The 22,994-nt window shown below is 44.3% G+C and overlaps 2 protein-coding genes across 2 annotated transcripts in view; both read left to right on the top strand.

Moving 5' to 3' along the window:
• The window catches only part of DIS3L2 (DIS3 like 3'-5' exoribonuclease 2), a 289,396-nt gene that overhangs the window by 37,400 nt on the left and 229,002 nt on the right, over nt 1-22,994 (top strand). Inside the window, exons 3-5 of the mRNA XM_051999603.1 lie at nt 485-622; nt 1,020-1,180; nt 17,075-17,128. Of these exons, the coding sequence (XP_051855563.1) occupies nt 485-622; nt 1,020-1,180; nt 17,075-17,128 (353 nt within the window). The remainder of the gene's footprint in view (nt 1-484; nt 623-1,019; nt 1,181-17,074; nt 17,129-22,994) is intronic.
• LOC127563267 (IQ domain-containing protein E-like) lies at nt 3,705-4,905 on the top strand. The gene is given in 2 exon segments (XM_051999604.1): nt 3,705-4,725; nt 4,728-4,905. Coding segments are annotated over 2 exon segments (1,107 nt in total). The 3' UTR covers nt 4,814-4,905.

The raw sequence follows: 22,994 nt of genomic DNA on the forward strand, positions 1-22,994 counted from the left end.
GCGGAAGGCCATGTTGGTTGCCTGATCCATGGAACGGGATTGCCCTGAATTTCAGGAGTTGTTCTGCTCTCCTGGCTGGTCTGAGCTGGGGGTACCCAGCAGAGATCTGTGGCAGTCTGTTGTTCCAGGCTGCGTTTGCTATGGTGAGCATCTTTCTTAAGGCTCACGGACAGATGAGTCCAGATTTAAGTCTGAGGGTGAGATGGGTCTGAGCCTTTTCCTGGGCCACGTGTTCCTTCTGTTCTGAGCCCCTAAAAGAGGAATCTGGGTGACTTACAATGTCTCAGGGGTTTTCATTCTTCTTCATTGTCCCATTTGAAGGCCCAGGGTGATGGCTAAAGCAGTCTTTGATCCATGAAACAGAGAGGGAAGAGTCAGACTTGAAAGAATCCCATAGCTGCTTAGAGGCGCCCCTGCCACCCCGAGCTGGGGACCCTCTGCCAGGCTGGTTCCTCCCCACTGATGGCCTTTTCTTGGGCTGCAGGGAGTCGGGCGCGCAAGGGCTCCGAGCTGAGTAGCGGCACTCCTTCCAGCCTGGGGAAGAGGAGGCCGCTGTTGGAGTTGGATGCCATGAGCCATTTGGACGGCAAGATTCACCCGAAGCATCTGGGAACTCCGAAAGGTAGGAAAGGCTGTCGAGGCTGGGGCTCTTCCCGAGGCCTGCTGGTCTGGGTGGGGGGAGAGCAACCACTGGGGCTGGGCTGGGGGCCTGCAGACAGCGCCTCTCCTGCTCCTCCGGGAGTGATAGCGTGTCTTCTCGTCATGGATACTTAGAACTCAGGGGTGTCACATGGGGAAGAGTCATTTTCCCTGAAAGGTCTCCAGTAATCTGGGCCTGTCACTTTTGGCTTTGTTCAGGCTCCTGCCCGTTATTTTTAACGTGGCTACTTAGCACACGAGTTTTTTACTCTCCATCTGAAGAAAACAAAATGAGGATGTCCAAGGTCCTAGGAACTGAGTTTGAGGAACAGAGGGACCTTGGACCGGCAAAGGAATCGAGCCCTGCCTTTTGTTCCTAGGTGCGTCCCATGCCGGTGGCTGCTCTGGAGGAACCGGGTCCTCGCCAGGTGACAAAAAGATGCCCGGCAAACACTCCCAAGGGAAGAAAAGGAACATATTTGAGGCCTACATGTCCAGGGAGAGCGTGTCGGCTGGCTTGAAGAGAGGGGCGCTCATTCAGGTATGTGGAGCACGACGTCAGGACGCGATGTGAACATAATAAATGTTTGTTGGTGAAACAATCCGAATGCTCTGTCGATGATGGCAGCTGTGGCCATTCGGAGGCTGGCAGGGAGCCGGCAGACACCCCGGCAGGGCCGAAGGACAGGCTTTTGGTGTGGGGGCTTGGTGGGCGCAGTGGCCGGCCCTTGCATGGATAGCCTAGAGAGGGACTCTGTGGCCCGTGGCGGGCGGGCACGGAGCTTGTCTGTTTAAAGCAGAGGCTCCCAGGCTGCATGGGACCCACATTCCCAAGGGCTCTAGAACCAGAGGAAAGAGTCATTGGGAAATATTTAACAAAAGACATGAATAAATGTGCAGTAGAACATAGATAATTTAAGTCAGTATGTGGGTGGCAGGGATCCTCAGTAATGATAATTTACTGGAGTCAGAGACCCCAGCCCAGTCCGGGTGTTTGTGTAGACTCACCCCAGAACCACTCCTGGAGACGCTGGTGGGTCTCAGCCCCTTTTCCCTCCCCCCCCCCGCCAGTAGCTCCTGGAGAGGCAGTGCAGGGCCTGGGTCACTGGCTCCATGGCATCCTTGATGAACTTCCCAGCTCCCTCCTGGGAGGAAGGAGCCCTGGCCGAGCCTCAGAAATGGGCTCTCGTTGTTGCCGCAAGATCTCGAGCGGGACCGGCCCCATTTTTGGCCTCCGCTCTCCTGCTTTAGCGAGGGGTGAGACTAAATGGCCACCAGTGCTAACTCTCTTCGGGTTGTCTCTCAGGCAGGTGCTCGATTGTGGCTGTGCCATTTTGGGAGCTTTGCAGAGAAAAGCTCTTCAAAAATGCCCCTGCTCGTAGCGAAATAATTCTGGGTAACTTGGGTAATTGGAATTTAGCTCATCACCAGCCTTTAGGCAGATGCCTGTTTCTGGGCAGGAATCCTTGGTAACAAAACATAGGGAAGACGGGAACTCAACAAATGTTTTTTGGGAGGGAACGTCCAGAAAGGCTCCAGATTATTTTGTAAAACATCATGGCTCATCAGCAGGGAACAACGGGGTTCTGTTGCCTAAGCTTGCCTGCCTCCTGCTGCTTTGGTGGGGGAAGAGGGGCTCACCTGAGAGAGGGCAGTCCCCCCCAGTTACTTGGTCTTCCTTTGGAGGGTCCAAAAGCCTCTTTCTCCTCTGAGGGCCTGATCTGGGTACTTAGCAGGTGCCTTCTAGCCCCCCTTCTCCTCACCTCTCCAGAATTATCCATGGGGGGTTGCCTGGGGCTGGTGGTCTTAATAATCTTATTTTTGGGTGGGAAAGGCGTTTCTTGGTAAGTGGAGTGAGGTGAGCTGAAGGCCAGTAGTGAATCTAGAGCTCTTCTAGATTCCTGCCAGGGCCTTGGCTTTCCCCAGTTCTGTTTTTTGTTTTTTGATAATAATAAGAGCTGATATTTCTACAGCGATGTAGAGTTTACAAAATGCTTTGTACACATTATCTCACTAGATACTTAGACTGCCCCATGAAGGTGAGTAATGACTATTATCTCCATTTTATAAACAAAGGAAGTAAAGCTCAGCTAGGGGGAGGGAATCGTCCAAGTCCTGCAAGGAGTAAGTATTGGAAAGGAGATGCAAGCCTTGGCTTCTCCTGGTGCCAGGGCTGGGCCCTACGGGGATCCTCTCTCAGCTGTGGTCCCTAAAGTGACAAGAAATTGTCATCCGAGGAAGAAATAAATAAAAACCTAAGAAAAATAGCTGAAAGATCGAATGTCCGGAGATGTTAGCGGGGGCTGGGGAGACAAGGGGAGCACCACCACAGAGTTGTCAGGCCCAGGAAACTGAGACCCCCTTCATTTGACTCAGCTCCGCTCAGTGTAGCGGGTCTCGTTCCCAAGGGCCTGTGAGTGGTTCCTGCTGGAGTGTGACATCATGAGACCTTCCAGCCAGCGCTTCGCTCCCTTAGCCACATGTGAGAACAGTTGTTCTTTGCAGATGGGGAAAGAGCTGCTTCCAGACATGAGATCACAGCGTGAAATGCACAACACTGTAAATAAGGTTGTCGTGGGCCGGGGGACAGAGCCCATCTGCTTCCTGAGGCAGGCTTGCTGGGTGGACTCTGGGCTCTCGAGGCAGGGGCAGGGGCGCTCTGGAAGAACCGGGCTGCAGTGCCGCTGGCCCTGCCCAGAGCGCTGGCTAACTTTCATGTTCAGATTTCAGCACCTCGTGACATCTTCCCCCCTTGCCCCGGGGACAGTGTTCTGCCTTCTCAGGGAGCTTGGGAGAACCTAGTTCATCTGGAGCACTCACCCCTTCTTTGCTTTACTCCATTGTCAAGCCTGAGGCCACATCTTCTCAGGGAACCCACTCTCAGCCTTAAGAATCTCTTCCCCCGGCAGCCTACGCGGTGATGGCGGCAGCGGCGGCGGCAGCGGTGGCGGGTGGGGGGCGTGGCGGGCGTGTGGCTCTGGGGCCCACCGAGTCCGTGACTAGCTGCACCTCTTAGGGGGAACCCACCATTCCCGGCTCCCGAGGGCCCCGACCCGGCCGCTGCTATGTTACAGGAAATCAGTGAGCACGGCTCGGAAGAGGAAGATGACAGTCTGTCTGCGATTACCTACGACTCAGACTTGGAGATGAAATCCCCAAAGAAAACTTTTCAGAAATGTCCACCGGGATCACCAAAGTCCCCCTGTTACACTAAGTCTAAACAGATCGCTTCTTGGAGGAGCGTGAAGGCAGCCGGGACAAAGCCTTTCAGTGGCAGGATGGCTTTAACCCCTCAGAAGCTAATGCTCAGACCTTCCAAACAAAGTCCTGGGGCCCCTGCTTATAAAGAGAAGGAAGCCATATATGATGAGATCAGTGAATTGAAGAAGTCATTACACTCTCAGAAAGGTGATGTGGATTTTATGAAAACAAAACTTCGGCAATTAGAAGAGAGCAACAAAAAGCACCAAAATATGGATCACCTCCTGGATCCTAATCAAGACTCTGATTCTGTCTGGAATGTGATTGACAAGAGCTCCGGTTCTGGCTGGATCATCCACGGACTGAAGCAGAGGATTATCAGGTTGGAACAGCAGTGCAAGGAAAAGGACAGTACTATCACGAAACTGCAGACAGATATGAAGATGACAAATCTGGAAGAAATGAGGATCGCCGTGGATACTTACTCTGAGGAGATCCACCGTCTCCAGGTTCTCGTGGCAGACACTGACGAGACAGAAAGGAAGTCCCCGACCGACAAGAAGTCAGCTCAGAGAAGGCAGAAGAAGCTCAGGGCTGCTGTCCTGTACTTGTCCAGAACTGTTCAAGAACTTCAGGAAGAGAACCGAAGCTTAAAGGAAGATCTGGACCGGGTGTTGAGCAACTCCCCTATTGTTAACAAAGCCAAAAGTTACAGTGAATGGAGCAAACAGAGGCTCATGAGACGTGTCTCAGAGCTAGAAAAGAGAGTGGGTGAGCTCGAGAACACCAGCTCTCCTCCAGAACGGACCATGTTGGCTCCCTCGATCCGGCTAATACCAAACACAGCACTGCAGGGTCTGCTGAGATCTGAGTACGCTGACGAGTGTGAGTGAGCGAGCTGGAGGGGAACCGGAGCACCCTGCAAGCTCAGCTGTCTGATAAGGACGACAGCTACCCTCCCTCCACCGGGTGAAAAAGTTCTTACTTCTTCATGTTAAACAGTTTTGCACCTGAAATCGATCTAGCTTGGTTTGGGGGGAAATCCATCTTTTTTTTGCTAGGCCCCAAACGGGCAGTGTTCAATAAAAAATTGTTTACTATGCTGAAATTTCTTAGACTTTGGCTTCAAATTCTGCTTTAGTGGTAATAAAACATTTGCCGAATTACCTCAATGCATACAAATTATAGTATATCAAAAATGGGTGAAATCATATATTAGAAAAATTACCGAAAAATGAAAGCCCAGGTCACATCCCACTGCAGTGACTTCCAAAGGAATTTCCAATTCTTTTCATGGTAAAATTTTATCAAATATTGCTTGAAATACACAGACCATTGATTAGGGGGAAAAAAAGAATCTCTTCCCCTTTAGAACATGACTAAATAAGCAGGAGAGGGCATCACAGTTTTGACAATATGCAGTGAATATGTTTTTGCAGTGAACAGGTGTCATATGGGCCATGAAAATGTTTTTGCAGTAAACAGTTATCCTACAGTTAAAATTTAAAAGGGAAACAGATTAACGAAGAAAAATGACTGACCCAAGTTTCTCAGCTGAAGATGTCCTATTCAAGAGATATATAATGAACTGATTTTAATTTGTCAGAGTAAGAGCCACTTCCCAATTGAGAAATGGTCAAAGGATATGAGTAGGTGGGTCTCAAGGGAAGAAATCCACTTTTCAATCCATTTATAAAAATGTCTCAGATCATTAATAGAGGAATGCAAATTAAAGCAATTCTCAGATTTCATTTCACAACTGACATAGTGATAAAGATGACCAGAGAGAAATGACGCACTCTGGAAGGGCGGTAGGCAAACAGGCACAGTTTGTACGCTGATGGCTGCTGTGACTTGGTCCAGCTGTTCTGGAAAGCCGTTTGGAATGGCATCCAGCAGGTTACTGAAGTGGGCAAAGTCTGTGACCCAGCAGCTCAGCCTACACTCAAACTAGATAAAAGAAAGAGGAAAAGGACCTGGATGTAATAAATTTAGAGTGGCTTTTTCTGTAGTGGCCCCACACTGGAAATAGGGGGATGGCCCTTCATTTGGAGGCTAGCTAAGCAGATTATGGCATATAAATGGACACAAATTTTATGCCGTAAGAAATAGCAAAATGGACATTTTAGAAGAAAGAGAGGAGACCTCTATGAGCTAGTGCAGAGGGAAAGTGGGTAAGGCTAGAACAATTTATACAATGATGACATTGTAGGAAAAAAAAATAGCTTTAATCAATGCATTGATAAATCGTGGGTCCAGAAGATTGAGGATGACTCTTCCTGTTCAAAAGTTGATGAGCTTAAACAGTAGAGGAAGACATATTTTTGCTTCTGGATGATCTCAGTCAGTAAACTTTTATCAAGTACTTACTTTGAACCAGGCACTATGGTAAGCATTAGAAGTACTTGTTTGTCCTCTATTCTCAAAGAGGATCATGGCATCAGGAAGGTGGATTTGAATGAGGGAGAGCTGGGCAAAGTCACCAGCTTCACTTTCCCTCTGGAACCCTCTGGGTCCAGTGACAGTGCACAGATCAGGTCCACGATGCAGTGGGAGATTTGGCTTTTTTAAGTGCAGGTCTTTCCCAGGTCTCTTTGACGGAGGCAACTGCCCATTCATGAGTCACACTAGGTAAGAAATGAGGCAAAAGAATGGCCTCTTTTACCTAGTCCAAAAAAAAAAAAAATCAACTTGGGGGAGAAGAACAACCTCAGGATTTCTGACCCAAACAGAAATAATTGTTATTAATATTCATTTGAGCCAATCAGGGCTTAAACAATGATCAAGTGAGGCTTGACCTGCAACTTATTATTGTCCACTCAATGAGAACCTGAGTAATTTGGTTTTAAGTTCTGGTCCTTATGAAAGAAATCTAGCCTGTAATCCCTAAGGTAGTTTAGGAAGTTTCAGTGATCAAAATTTACATTCCTTTGGATAGAGTAAGGTAAGAGTATACTGTAAAAAGGGAGGGGGGAGAGGGAATAAGCTGCATTGCCCACCTGGAACTGGCCATTTGCATCCCCAGTAAGGCAGCTCCCACTACCCCAGGCTGCTCTTTGTCCTTCGATCTTGAAGAGGACAATGACATCAGGAAAGTGATGTCTTGACCTGCAAGGGAATTGGTTTTAAAGTGAGGGAGGGCCTGGAAGTCCCTGGGGATGCAGAAGAGGTAACAGACAATCTCTGCCCTCAAGGAGCTTGCAATCTACGGGACCGTGAGTTGATTGATCTGTACAAACAAACTTTATACAGGATAAACGGGAAATGACTGAAAGAAGGCTCAAGAGCGGTTGGGGAGGGATTCCTGCAAACGGTGAGATTTTGCTTGGGGATCTCAGGAAGCCAGGCAAGCCAGACAGGAGTGAAGAGGGAGCGCGTTCCGGGTATGGGGTCACCTGGAGCGATGGCGGTTTCCTCACAAGGTAGGAGTTTTGCCAGACGGAGCATTTATTCTATGAGGGCTTCACTTTTTGTTTTTGGAAATTGTTTAGTTGTGGGGTGGACAGTGGGAGATCGATAATAGCAGGCTCGTAAAAATGAAAGCATTTAAATAGAATACATGGCTTTGGATCAGCAGAGAATAAGGGATTCTGTTAAGGCACAGATCGCATCTTAGGCAAGGCTGAAGTTAAAGACAAGCAAAGGGAAGAGCAGGTTTCTGAGGTTGTGTGTGTGTGTGTGTGTGTGTGTGTGTGTGTGTGTGTGTTTGTGGGAGTCATCTTTCATTAAAAAGTATTGTCAAACTTTCTTTGAAGGCCCCTGAGGGCAGAAATTTGTCGGGCAACATATTTTCCTTCTTATTTTCCTTCATGAAGGAAAACAAAAATCATCCCTGTGACCTTTGCATTACGTTGTTACTCAAGAATGGGTAAGCTTTGTAAGAGAATGTTCTTTTCCTCTTTTCATCATGCTTCCCTCTGACTATCATTAAAGAGCTCTACTGAATGAGTAAAATATGTAGTAAATTTATAAGCAGCAAAATATATAGTAGAACTCGAGTTAGGGCATTTAGGGGGTATAGTGGACAGAGCACCAGTCAGAAGCTTTGTCTCCCCGAGTTCAAATGTGGCCTCAGACTTTTTACTAGCTGTGTGATCTTGGGCACGTTACTTAAATCTGGTTGTCCCAGTTTCCTCATCTGTGAAATGAGCTGGAGAAGAAAATGGTAGACTATTCCAGTGTCTCTGCCAAGAAAACCCCAGATGGGGTCGTGGAGAGTTGGACATGACTGAAATGACTTAATAATGACAATAGGTTTACAAAAGACACTTCCCATTAGGTTAGGGACCACTTGCATGCGTGTGAGAAGGGGCAGGGGGACAGAGAGGGAGCAGTAAAGCCCCGGCATCAAAAGCTAAATAGAGCTGTTCCTCTGCTCGCAGGCAGACAGTAAGCTAGTATACACTGACCTCCTGCCTCCGGGTTTCTCAGGACGCTCTCTCCCGGCTGATCAAGGAAGGACAAGCCTTTCTCTTGGTCTAATAGTTATGCTAATACATCTTAATAAGAAGAGATGATGGGCAGAATGGAAGCCATTTCACATTATCAGTTTTTCTGCATTTCTGAGTGGTTGGAAAAAATGACTCTAAAAACCTTTAAAACTCTTCAGTTTTTGCCTCTGGGAGAAAAGCAAATGCCATCCTGTGTGTTTCCCCTAAGAAGTTTCTTCCATTGAACATATTTAAAGGATGGGATTTCAGATCTGCCAAATAAGAACTTGCTTTCCCAGGTAATGAAGACAATCCAAGCACTTTATTTGCTAGGAAAGCATCTTATTAGTCTACATGAGGGTACTTGCCCGAGCTGATCCTAGAAACGTGTTATTGGACATAGGTCATTTTCTAATAAAACCTGGTAGAGGCTTTTGTGCAGCAAGAACAAAAGCATTTTGTCTGGGCCTAAAGCATGCCTTCCTGTTACCTGTGTAGGATTGTGCTTCTGTTTCCATTCCTCCCGTCAGCTTCCTGGGACCTGAGGATTAGCCCAGAATGTTGGAATGTGGCTTTGGGCCAAGGGCAAGAATAGTTTTTTTTTTTTTTTTTTTTGCTTGGGATGTGGGCTAACAGATCAGGCTGGTTTGCCATCAGAAAGAGCAGTGCTTCTCATGGTTTACCATAGGCTTTGATGTCACTTTGATGTTATGAAGGGGCATCATGATTGTGGCCTTTGAATGCCCAGAATCACTGAACATCTGTGACTCAGTTTCCTTATCTGTAGGATAAAGATCGGATTAGATAACTTTTCCTTTCTAGCAGCTGGAAGCTGGAAGTCCTTTTAGGGATTGAACTGGTAGGATCTCTCCTAATTAGGTGTTCTAGTTAGCACAAACTGAGGAGACAAGGGTGTGTCCAAGATTTTACAAAGAAAATATTACTCTCACCCTCCTATTTCTGTGTAAGGTAAGAAGACTTTCATGCCCCTAGAGATATGGTTTTTATTCCCTCTTTAACCTAGTTCTGACGAAGGGAAAGTTCTAAGACTACCAGGCCTCCACTCCCTCCTGCTTTCCACTGTCACAGCCTTGTTTGTAGGCAGTAATTGCTCCTTAAGTTACAGATGTTTTCCCATTTTAAGAAGTCAACAGTCTGACCTTATTAAATCCCTTATAACTCGTCTTTCATGTTTACCTTTTCTTAATGTTTCTTCTGATTTTTGAAGGTCCAATTTTCTGTTCAGTTCTGATTTTTTTCCCTCAAGAATACTTGAAAGTTCTTTACTTTGTTAAGTATCTTTTTTTTTCTTTGCAGGATTACACAGAACTTTTGCTGGCAAGTTATTCTTGGCTGCAAATTTAATTCCTGTGCTATTAAGACATGCTCCATAACCTCCAGTTTTTCTTTTTTAATTTAGAAGTTGCTAAATTTTGTGTTATCTTGACTGTAGCTCTATCATATTTAAGTTGTTTCTTTCCAGTGGCTTGTACTATTTTCGTTTTGACCTTGGAACTTTGAAAGTTAGCTATAATGTTCCTGTGATTTTTTAATCACAGTGATTGGTGAGTGGTGAGTGGAGAGTGATTGGTAGATTTTTTTTTTTTTTTCATTTTTAATTTTACTCTCTAGTTCTAAAACTTCAGGGCATTTTCCTTAATAATTTCTTGAAGTATAGTGTCTAGATTCATTTTTTTTTTGACTTTAACTTTAAGGGAATCCAATAATTCTTATATTGTCTCTCCTCAATCTGTTTTCTAAATCATTTGTTTTTATAATAAATTATTTCATATTCTCTTCTATTTTTCTCATTCTTTTGATTTTGTTTTACTATTTCTTGGTGTCTTGTGAAGTATTTGGCTTCCCCTTGCTCAATTCTAATTTTTAAGGAGTCATAAGTTTTTGGACCTTTTTTCCTCATTGGTTGACTTTATTTTTATAATTTTCTTGATTTCTTGCTTTATTCTCCCTTCCCCCATTTTTCCTTCAGCCTCTCTTATTTGATGATTAAAGTCCTTTTTAAGTTCTTCTAGGAAGTCTTTTGGGGTTTGTGAACATTTTACATTTTTGGTTGATGCTTTAGAAGTAACTTTTTTGATTTCATTGTCACATTCTGTGCTTGAATCCAGATTTTCTCTATTACCATCATAGTTCTCTGTGGACAAGTTATTTCTCTTTTGCTTACTCATTTTTTAAAGTGACTTATTTCTTGGTTCTTGTCTTTATGGTAGAATTGGATTCTGATTTGGAGATATGGGGGATAGTGTCTCAGGCTTCAGGGTTTTTTTTGGTATTGTTTTCTGATCTATCCTATCAGGGGACCTGACCTCACTTACTCATGGCCCTGAACCATGACCAGGGTCCCCAGCAATATTGTCACTGCAAATGCTCTTATTCTTGGAATAAGACTGGAAGCTTCAGCTCACCTTTCTGTCCTATAACTGAAACCAAGCACTGTACTCCCTTGCGAGTGCCCATAGCCAGCAAGGGCCTCACTCACCCATGATTACACTTACCAGTGTGTATTTGCTTCTCCTTGCCCACAACTAGGGATTATGCCAACTTTGCTGGTGGGGAAGAAGTTCCAAAGTTAAGGCTGCCTTCAACACAAATGCTTCCAGAATAATATTATTGTTTATTGATTTAGGGTTATCTGCCTGAAGGTATCTACACTTCAATCAGCCCAGACTGCTACTCTGGGAGATCAGATATTTCTTAAAGTCCACCCAAGGTGTCTTAGGCTGGATAGTGGCTTTGCCCTGACTTTTTAATTATTTCTGCTGCTTTCACTTTGTTTTGAGTCATTATTTCAAATAATTTGTAGGAGAATTTGGGAAAGAAAGGCAATTCCTTGCTTTTTTTTTCTGCTATCTTCTCAGAATCCTCTGTAACTATGTATAATTTGTTGCAAAATTCCCTCCTTCCCCACTTTTTGTCTTTTGAGTTATGGGGGGCAGAGGTTTAATTGTAGGAAAAGTTAGCAGTAGTGATGTCCCCAAAAGTAATTTTCTAGCACCTTAAAAAATACAGAAAAGAACAAAAGTTCAGAAGGAAGCACAAAGAAGCTAGTTAGATTGGAAAGAAATATGTAGAATTGTTTGTTTAAAAAAAAAAACCCAAGAGTTAGTTTTCTATAGAAGTTTCTTTTTATGATTATTTTGTGGAAATGCTCTTTTTTGATATTTCACTTCAGAATAAAGAAAATTTTTAAAAATTGGAAAACTTCAAAAAAAAAAAAAAAAGAAAAGAAAAAAAGAGGAAAAAAATGGAAGATTTCCATGCTAAAACTGAAATGCAATCAAGAAAAATTTTCATAAAGAAGACATGGGAAATTATCTATGAAGAAATTGATGGGGATAGATGGAGAGTCTCAGAAAACCTCAGCTCTCAGAGATGTGTACTAGACCCTACCCTTTCCTTTTCTAAAATGGTGGGTATTGCAGCTCAATGAGGGGCTCCATTCTCAGCTGGTTCAGTGCGGAGCCCAGTTTTCACACAAACTCTGGCCATGGTGCTGATTATATCTCAGCATGTCACAAGCAACAAAGCCAAATTCTGAGATTAAATAGAATAAGCAATAAAGACCCAGTGATTCATGGGTACTGAGTTTATTCAGGAAATTTCAGTTAGCATTCAAGAGAAGCATGATGGAGAAGAAGTTAGTTGTGTTCTCACAAATCGGGTCTGCATGGAAACCTTGAAAGGGAGCGCTGCTCTATCTTAGAAGTGGTGCATCATCATATAAAGACCAGCCTATCATAGATAGCCCCATTTCAAGATTATGACATCCAAGCCAGACTCCTGTACCCTACCCACGACTGAAGGTGTTTGGGCCCAAACAATTGCTGCTGATTATTTTGGAGTTAACAGGGAGCTTCTCAATGTGGCTACTGAAAGACTAAAGATGGACAGAAGTTTGCCTGATATAAGGGGGAGAAAAAGGGAGTTCTGTAAGTCATATATTTGTAAGCTTCATATTTACCTTAAAGAAAATTCTAGAAAGAATTATTATTAGATATTTTGTGAGCATTTAAAAAGAAAAATTATAAGAACTAGAAACTATCAATGGTTTGCCAAGAATAAGTTGTTCCATACTAACCTCATAGAATTAGATTTCAGCCAGAATTTTGTCAATATTTTTCATGTTGTCTTATGGATAATAGTATTCTTAAATAGATTTGTAACTGATTTCTATGAATGTACATGAACTTGGAAGAAAAACACGTTTTAGCACTGTAATAGGGAAGCCCTTGTTAGCAGATGTGTGTGCCCTTGTGAATGGAGTTTTCTCTCCAGAATTTATTGGGATTGCCTTGAATCATTGAACCACTGAGAAAGAACCAAGTCTTTCCTAAGTGCTCATTGCACAGTCTTGTTATTATTGTGTACAATGTATCCCTGGTTCTCCTTTTTTTGCTAAGCATCAGTTCATGTAAACCTTTCCAGGTCTTTCTAAAACCAGTTTGTTCTTCATTTTTTATAGAGTAGTAATATTCTATTACCTTCATATACCACAACTTGTTCAGCCATTCCCCATGGATGGGCATTTACTTATTTTCCAATTCTTTGCCACCACAACAAGAGCTGCTACAAGCATTTTTGCACATGTGGGTCCCTTTCCCTCCTTTATGATCTCTTTGGGTTATAGGCCCAGCAGAGAAACTGCTGAATCAAAGGGTATGCTCAGTTTGATAGCCTATGGGGCATAGTTCCAGATTGCTCTCCAGAATGGTTGGATCAGTTCACAACTCCACCAGCTGTGCATTAATGACCCACTTTGCCCCCATCCCCTCCAGCATTTGTCATTATCTTTTCCTCATCTTGGCCAAGACCTTACTGTTCTTAGTTTCATGGCCAAACCCTGAGAAGAGTTGTCTTAGTCATTGTTTCCACTTCCTCACCTCCCACTGACTTCATGGCTTCCATTTCCACAAGAAACTGCTCTTTGTAAAATTTCTGGGGACCTCATCCCATTTTGGCTCTTCAACTTTTGAGAGTCAACCAGCTCAATAGAAGGCTTTTTCCTTGATTAGGGAGACCACTCTATCACAAGGGGGATCTCTTATTGAGTCATGTAATTCATTTGCCTCTAATTCTATTGCACATGAGCAATGGAAGGGGTCTTGCTGATATTTTTAATGGTGTTGGGAATATTACAGCGGCCCCCAGGTCATTGGGAATCACCGTGGAATCATAGCTTACCAGTTATACTCTGCTCTCCAGCATGTGATCAGCTGGCCTGAATATCTCTAAAAGGAAGAAGAGTCACTTCTGCAGCGAGACGTGCATAAAGTGAAGTCTGATTCTCTCTGGCAGATCTCTTGGACGGTGAGACGGAGCCACAGCTCACTTTGTCCCTGCCCCGCAGTGGTACCTGAACGATGGTATCATTATGGATGTTGGAGCCTGGATTCTCTTACCTGGAATCATTGTATGATGTATCAGAAGGGTTGAGACAGCTCCTTATCTTACCTGTTTGAATCCATCTGCTTAAGAATTAGAAGGAATCTGCTCTGTCTGGATCCTCAACAAGATCTGAAAGAATGGTTTGAGTCAAGAAGGAAGAGAAAGTCACAGAAGTATAAGGACCAGTCTTCATCCACATGAAGAGCTACTGAATGTGTGTTTTCCCCTAAGTCTTCTGTATGTTCCCACTTAACCAAAAAAGTACAGCTATTAGAGGGAGCCATGCAGGGGAGAAAGGAAGGAGGCCGGTGACAGTCCACACAGATGGGAGGAGTGTTTGGCAGGAAGAAGACAGGAGGAAGCCAGGGATGGAAGAAAAGTGTGGCACCTGAGGGACAGAGAATCAGTCTGGGGGCAGAAGCTTCCTCGAGAGGGTTAGAGTCGTTTGCATTAAAATGTAGTGGTGAAATCTAAGAATGGAAGAGCAGTCTATCGAGTGCAGCTCCATTCTGTGAATATCTGTGTGTATCTGCCATATGCCGGGCACTGCTGGGCACTTGGGGCACAGAAATGGGCACTGGGCTAGTTCTTTGGGAGGTGCTAGAGTCACTAACAACAGGTTCTTGGAAAAGTGGCTGTTCTGTGTAGTGTCCTGCTGCAGAAGGGCCAGGCGGGGCAGAGCTGGGCGCCATGAGTGGGGCCCTGGGAGGGAGGGGGGGTGGGCTGTGAGAAACAGCTGGACATGAGGGGAGAGGCGGGAGAATGCCAAATGCTGGACCGGTGAGGAGACTGGGCCACGCTGAGGCTGGAGCAGAAGGCTTTGTTCTGAGCTTGAAGGAGGGGAAGTATCCGCCCAGCACCGTTCGGGTGGCTGTTTCTGAGACCCCAGTGTTCAGCCTTGGGGTAAGGTCAGGCCATTGAAGTAACCTGAATGAGGGAGGCCGGCCCTCAAGTGTCAAGAGTCTGGGGTCTGTCCCAAATGCTCTCCTTTTATAATAATACAAACGCGTGAGGAGGTGGTCAGGCAAACCTGAGTTTGGGTTCCACCTCTCTCTCACTGGCTGTGAGATCCTGGATAAGACATTGAACCCTTTGGTATCCTTGGCAACGCTAAGACTGTTAGTCACAGAGAAGATGCTGATCTGCACTGGTAGAAAGTGTGTTCTCCTCTGAGTGCTCCCCCCACCCCAGGTGAAAAGGTTTTCTAACAAATGGGTGTGTGTGTGTGTGTGTGTGTGTGTGTGTGTGTGTGTGTTTGTGTGCTGGACTCCCACACTGATGGTGTGAGGAGAAGAAGCAGCTGTGGGAAAAGTCCACCATTCCCACACGGGAACACTCATGGGGGAGCAGTCACCCTCCTTTTCCATCATCAGAGATGGATAGCAGGGACAGGAGAGGAAGCATTTCTGCGGGGGGATCCAACGGAAGGCCCTAACTCCAAAGTGGACTCTTTGTGGCATCTCTTCCCAAATGACTTTTCTTTAAAGAAAAAAAAAAGAATAAAGCCCAAACCATGAGGAGTTTCTATTCATTTTCAGAATTATTCTTTGGATAAATGATGTTATCACCTGTGTCCACCCATAAGCTTTGAGTGTGCACAGATGGAATAAATTCCCACTAATTCACTGGAGCTCTTTCCAACCATGGACTTAATAAGGTTCTAACCCTTCAGAACATGAAGCATTTATTACAGCGACTGTTAGTCACTGTTTTAAGTTTGAATTTTATCAGTCTAAGATTCGTCAGTGTTTCAATGGCCCTTATTGGAAAGGAATCCTAAGGATATGTGGGTAATCAACACGTTGCGACTTTCTAGTTCACCCTGAAATCTGCCCAGAGGGGTGAAGTCTATGGCAAAGCTGCGCAGCCGCAGTCCAGAACGAAGCCTCAGAATCGTACCTCCAATGGAAAGTTGAGCGATCTGTCTTTGGTCAGCCAATGGCATTTCCATTTGTATCTGACACAGTACAGGGACATGCTGCTGGAGGTGTGAGTGATGTCACCCACCCTTGCAGGAAAGCTCATAATTCAAACTTGGCAGATCAATGAAGGAGAAAATGATTTTAACCCATATTTTATGTCTACACCTGTTTTGCTAATTACATTGTGTCTATCAACATTGTGGAAAACATTTGAAACACCCTCCCGAGGCACCTTTCGATTCTGGCTTGTTAGAAAGTAAACGACACCATCTGAAAATTCCAGGGGAGTGCCGTCTACACAGCTGGAGGCTGCGAAGGGTTATGGATTCCTGCTTGAGCCAGAACTCAACTGTCCTTACAGACCCTCCCCCCTCCCCCAGCCATCTCCGTTTGCACTCCCATATGTAAATAGAATCAGGGCCGGACATAGTGTTTGTATAGCATGAGGCTGGACGCAGCCTGGGTGGCCTGGGCCGTGGAGCCGGCGCTGCGATCTGTACTCAGGCTTGGTCGGAGCCTCTTGGAGGGGCCGAGGCTGTAAACTGGCTGGTCTTTGATGCGGCAGCTAGCTGGTACAGTGGATAGAGTCTGGGACGTGGAATCAGCAAGGCCCGAGTTCAGATTTGGACCTAGAGTCTTTCTAGTTGTATAACCTGAACAAGTCTCCCCCTGCTTTCCGTTTTTATTTCCTCATCTGTAAAATGGAATAAGAGCAGCACTTAACTTTCAGGGTATTTGTGAGGATAAGATGACATAACATGGCAGCGCTTTGCTGACGTCCAAGTACCATTTGCGTGTTAGCCACCATTGTCACTGCCATCATTACCCTGAAGGAGGACTCCCCTTTCCTATTTAATACGTCTTGCTTTAAGTCAAGATCTGGGAAGTAGAAAACTGTCAGAAATTTATGATTAGGGGCAGTTTCTTTGGAATTTTTTTGGGGGGAGTATAAAAACTTACCTTCATTTATCCACTAAGGATCTATCAGCCTTAGTTTGGGTGGAGTAGTTTGAAATGGGTAAATTGTGTCTAAAATCCAGATAACTGGAAATTTAAAGTATCATCCCCTTAAGTCGTTTCATCTTTGTGGACCCCTCATGCATTCTGTCTACAGTGAGGGCAGGGAACCTTTTTTCTGCCAAGGACCATTTTGTGGGCCATCCAAAATTATCAGCGTATAGAACTCCAAGAGGTGGGAGGTTGTTGCTTTCTTAGCTTTCAGCTCATCATTGCCTGTGGTTGCCTTAGCAAATGATTTTATGGGCCTTATATGGCCCGAGGGCCAGCCATTCCCCTGCCTACAGTATCAAGATGCCAGACCTAAAATTGGGTTTTAGGATAAAGATGTTAACATGATTCTAAAATTGAAAAATAATAAATCCTGGGTTTGACAACAAATTTCTGAGATATTACAGTTCTCATCCATTCAACCTGTTTCTCAGGCTAATGTGGTGTTATTATTATTTTTTTTTAAAGGGCGTGTTGAGGATAAATCCAAAGAAGTATCATGAGGCTTTCATTCCTTCTCCGGTAAGTTATTTAACTTACGCACCGTCATGCTTAAATTGTTAGATACACATTGATCTTGATTAAATTATATGTGATTCACAAAAAACAAATTATGTGTAAGAATTGAAAAAGAAACAAGCTAAGTAAAGTTGAGTACGGGGAGGGGCTTGGAAACTCTCTAACAGTTCTGTTAGCCAGGCAAAAGTGTTAGCTTTTGCCAGGCCATAAGGGCATTCTTGCCGTGGAAGTTGGGACACTTGCTTGCTGGACTGCAGAAAGCAGCTGAGCCCAGATGGAGGGCCCACCAGTTAGTGTAACTGGATTCCCTTGGTTTTCAGCTTAAGAGGATTTATGGTTTTTTCCAGTGGGTTAAGTTAATCTCTCCTAAACAAATAAGCTATCTACTTTCGTTTGACTCTATGATCTAATCTGTAAAGTTTGTCCAAAAATAACGTGTGGCACCTTAAAACAAAACAAAACAAAACAAAATTGGTCCAATTTCCCCATTTCTGCAGTTAAAAGAATTTGCCGGGTGTCTCTGCTTTGGATCATTGTGCCCCTTCCTTACGTCAGTGACTCACGAACAAGGAAGGGCCTTTGCCATTTCAGGGACTTGTGTTGGTCACGGTGAGCCGCATCTGGGAGAGCCAGCAATGTTGCTTTGGATATGACTTAATGGTATACATGGAAAAAGATGAGGGAGGCATATTCCCAAGCCCTTACTTCCTGGGACCTCAGCTTCTTCATCTCTGATTTGAGGGTCTCTGAAGGATTCTTCCACTAATTTTAAATGATAAAGATGATTTAAATGATCCAGTGATAAAAAATGCTGATTTTATTGATGTTTTATGTTTAATACCTTTATGTCTTTTCTCTTTACAATAAATAACAAAAGGTTATCACTTAGGAATATGATTTCTTAATTATGCTAAATTAATTTAAAACAGAATAAATCAACAAAGGGTTACCTTTAAATTCTGTGCTCCTTGCTTGTTGTTATTACTATTATTACTACTATTATTATTTTTTTTTAATTGTCATTTTGTTGACAATTTACTATTTAGCCTGTTGCCTTCTTTGCCTTCCAGAAGGTGGGACCTAGTAACTATGTCAGTCTAATGGCTATTTTAAGAGAAAGACACAGCTTTTAGGAATAAGGAGGTCTTGTTGTCTTCTGCCCTTATCACTGTACCGCACCTTGAACTGCTGGTTCCATTTTGTTTCAGTTCTGTTTAGGAAAGACATGGCCTGGACTTGGAGGGACACCGGTGGGAGCTGACAGCTCCTACTTTGTGTTTTGAAGGCTTTTGGGTGGCGGACATGTTAGATTTGTTCTTTGGGGCCACAGAGAGTAAAGTAAGGGACTGTGGGAGGAGTTTAGAGCGAGGCCCACAGAGACCAGGGGACTTCCTGACATTGAGAGTGCTCCTTGGGTGGGACATCTGCCTCTGGAGGTCAGAGTGGTCTTCAGGTAGAGCCTGGAAGATGAGCCAGTTGTCAAGGTTTTAGGGGATGTGAGGGTTCCTTTTCTGTATTGGTTTACTAGATGGTTCATGACTAGATGGCCCTTCTAACTCTAAAATTCTTTGATTCTGAAGGTAGTGGTTCAAGAATCAGAGAGTTTGGTAGCTTGTAGGATCTTAGCTAGCAGAAACCTTGGTAGCCCATGAATTTGTCTCTGTCCATGTCTGTGGTTTTACTGTTGTGGGATACTTCTGGTGTAGAAGCTTTTCCCCCCATTGTAGATTGGAAACTCGTCTTTAAGGGATGGTCTTAGAAGACTGTCTCAGAGCTGCTGAACATGGGGACTGGTTCATGCAGCCAGGCCCTGAATCCAAGTCTTGCAGATGCCATGGACATCTCTGCACCTGCATTAGCATGCTGCCTCTCTAATCCCGTAGCCTTCTCCAGGATTTGTGACAGAGGGCATTCTGACTTTCAGAGATGGAGGCTCCCCTGTCTCCACTTGGGAATGTCACTGAGGTTCAGAATTTTTTCTTTATATTTACCTGCAACCCGTCTCCGTACCTTGTGCTCACCGTTCTCAGCCATTCCCTGGGAAACCAAGCAGGACTTAGTGAGGACCTAGCTCAGGAGTTCTTTGCTTTCTTTTTTTTTTGTTTTTGGTCACAATCCTCTCTGGCATTGGTCTGGAGGAGCCTGGGAACCGTCCTCTCGGAACAATGTTTTTAGATGCATAAAGTTAAATGTGAAGAACTACCAAGGAAACCAAACCTTAGTGAAAATATGTCACTTGTTTCCCATCCAAGTTTACGAACTCCCTGAGATCTCTGTAGCGGCCCCTTATTCTAGGTAAAGACTGTGATCATCTTCTCTGCTAAACATCTGCTCTTCCAACAACATGTCCCCAGTCCATGTAACTGGTCCTGATCTGGCGGTTACCGTCTCTCATTTCTCTGAACATGTTCCAGCTCTTTTCCTCCCTTACGTGTGGTGTCCAGCTTCTTGTGATAGCAAGGCACTGGAAACAAGATTATTGGACAAGAGATTGCCTGCCTTGTTGTGGCATATGAAGGTAACAGAATATGGCTGTGTGGTAAGAAATGACTTAGGTGAACTATGGGGGATGTTTATCAACTGAAACACAGTGAAATGAATGAAACCAGCAGGACAGTGGACACAGGAAGTAAAAGGATGTAAAAGAAACTGTCAGGGACGGTCGTCATCCAGTCTCTACCTGAAGACACTGACTTCCAGAGGCAGCCAGCCGTCCCACCCAAGGATTACTCTCAATGTCTGTCAGGGTATGAAAGCATCTCAGGCTAGACCTCAGGCTGAACATAATTCAGTAAGAAGAAATGAAAAACAAGTAAAAACCTTACACTTGGGTTAAAAATGATCATCTTTATTAGCAGAAGATAGGAGACACATGGCTGGAGAGCCATTCATCTGAAAATGATCTGAGCGTCTTAATGGATTGTTAGCTCAGTATACATGATGATATGGTAGGCTAAAAAGTCAGTGTTCTACTTAACACAGCCTCCAGGAATAAGGAAGTGATTATCTTGCCTGTTTCCTGGCTGCTCTATGTGTGGGTGCCCCAAAGTGGGATGATTATTGATAAGCTAGAGAGGATCCAAGAGAAAAAGCACTTGGAAAAGTAAAGAGCCTTGAATTCATGTTTGGCGAGGCTCTGATGAAAGAAAAAAGAGAAGATTATTGTGAAGAAAAGGGAAACTTTGTAGAGTTCTTTGCTTTGTAAGAGTTTCTTTAGGTATTTATTCTTAAAGTACAATGGGCTGACTCGGGAGGAGGCTAGTTTTCCTTTCATTGCTTATTTTCTAACAAAGGCTGTGTGGGAGTAGATAGATAGCCACTGAGTTTCTATCTCTGAAATTCTAAAAATACTTCAATTAAGATTTATTGAATAAGTTTTTATGGCACATATGTTGGGTGCCTGACTGTTGAGTGCTATAGGACAAATGAGTCTGATGAAGTCCCTGCCTTGGTAGTTCTTGTACTTTTCTGTTGGGTGGGATGGCCAGTTATTCAGGGAAACCTTTGGCTTGAGAACAGTTTTCCACCTTTTGTGTTCAGTCACCCACCTCTCACATGTGGCTCCAAGAAGCTGTAGCATGCACAGTGGCCCCACCGTTTCCATAGATGGGCTGAACTAGGTGGAGGTTCATTGAGAGGCTACAAACCTGTCAGTAAGTTAGGAAATTGTGCATCCCAAACATGTGAAGGCTTCCTCTGGCAGAATGGGTGAATGAGAATGGCCGTGAAGGCAGCTGAAGCCGGTACTGTGGAGTGCTTAGACGTCAAAGACACCAAGGTTGTCCATTGTGCCTTGAGCCGTGGCCAATAGTCTTAACCTAGGACTTGCAGGACTGGATTCAGGTGCTTTAGGAGAGAGAGTGAAGCTGATGTTTCTAAATCCACTTTATGTGTGAGCCAGAAGACATCATCCATATCATTTTACCATTTTTAGCATCCTCAAAGTCTTGTGATGATGGGAAAGTGACTAAATAGCAGGAGTAGATACGCTGGGATTTGTAGTCACAACCTTGCACACAGCAGCCTTTTAAGGACCATTGCTCATATCTGGTGTGAGAAAGGGGCTAGAAAAGGTACCCCTAAAATTGCTCCACCCAACCCTGGCCTACTTATTGTGGGAGGTGGGGATCTTACTCTGTGATCAAAACACACAAAAAAGTGCAAAAATTTGCAAAGATGGTTCCACTCACTGCTGGTACATGGAATGTGCACATCCTTATGGACAATGTGAAGCCTCGTAGAGTCAAAGTTAGCAGCTCTCGTTTGGAGAGAACTCGGTAAATATTGCATCCAATAACAGCCTCTGAGTGGAAGAAGACCGACAAATGAAGGCCAGCTTACTGAAGTTTGAGCCGGATCCACATTTTCCTGGAGTGGTCACAGTGAGAGGAGGAGCACTGGGAAGGTCTTGCAGTCAGACTAAACTCATCTAGTTGACGAGCTTGGATGCCTCCCAACAGGAGTGAACAGCAGACTCATGGCCATGTGATTGCCACCTGCAACCTGCAGGAAAGTAAGTACCCACCACCATCATCAGTGCCTGTGTTCCTACCCCTGAGGGGTCAAAGAAAAATTTTGTGAAGACCTGAAGACTCTCACTGTTCCTTTTTCTTGAAGAAGATGCTGTGACATGCAGGCCAATTGGATTGAAACATGGAAGGGCTGGGCAAAGGCACCAGTCAGAGCCATCAAGTCCTCGGGCCAGATCTAGATGGGGATGACTGGAGATGGCCCTGGTGCAGTGGGAGACCTTGTCCTTTTTAAGCTTTTTAAGATCTTTATCATCAGTGTGCCAAAAGAAGACGATCTTGTAGTTCTGGTGACTTTAATGCTAGAATAGGCACAGACTGTCAGTTGTGGCAGGGAGTGTAATGGAGTAATGAAGTCAGAAACAGCATTGGCAAGTCACTGCTGAAGACTTGTGTGTCTCATGACCTTCTGATCACCAACATTATCTTCTATTTACTTGAACTCAATAAGACTTACTGAATTCACTCTGGCAGCAAATGTTAACATTTAATAGGCTGTGTCATTGTAAGGAGAAAAGACAGGATCGAGAGTGACAAAGGCAATGCGTGGTGCAGAGTGCTGCACTGATCAGAGACTTATCTATCCAAGCTAAATATTCTTATTCAACGGCCCCAAAGTAAGATGACTACTAGAAGACTTTATGTCAACAGATGAGAGCGCTTCTTCATGTATGAAGTTTGATATGAACTTGGAAGGAAAGCTGGGTCAATACACGCTTGGCAACAGTGGAACAGAAAAGGACAGCTTTTAGAGATTTGATGCCCAGCACCACCTTCACTCATATCGGCCAGAACACTCACAAACATCAATTTGTGATTTGATTAAAACAGTGGGGAAATTAAGAAGCTGCTAAATGAAAAACCAGAACTCCACAGGGTTTATCAGTAGCATTCATCATTCATGTCTTAGAAGGTAGCATTTAACTCCATCCAAAATTAAATGCAAGCAAAGTTTAAGAGATTCATTCAGGATTCTTAGTGTGGTAAGAAGGCATGAAATTCAGTTTTAGGCTGATAGGAATAATCCAAAGCACTTTTTTGGTACCCTAAAGGCTATTTATGGACCAAAGACCTGTGGTACAGCTCAACTGCTCAGTGTTGATGGAGCCACATCGATTAGTGATCAAGACATGATTCTGGACAAATGGACTGAATACTTTCATAGCTTTCTCAATACATAGTTATCAACCAATGCTGAAGCCATCGACCAGATACTTCAGGTTGAAGTCAGTCTCTCTCTAGCTGAACTTCTAGCTGAAGAGGAGGTTTTGAATGACATTTGATTATTCTCTTGTGGCAAAATGCCTGGTGCTCATTCTATTCCAGGTGTGATTTACAAG

This window comes from Antechinus flavipes, chromosome 4 (genome assembly GCF_016432865.1).
Source record: "Antechinus flavipes isolate AdamAnt ecotype Samford, QLD, Australia chromosome 4, AdamAnt_v2, whole genome shotgun sequence".
Classification (NCBI taxonomy): domain Eukaryota; kingdom Metazoa; phylum Chordata; class Mammalia; order Dasyuromorphia; family Dasyuridae; genus Antechinus; species Antechinus flavipes.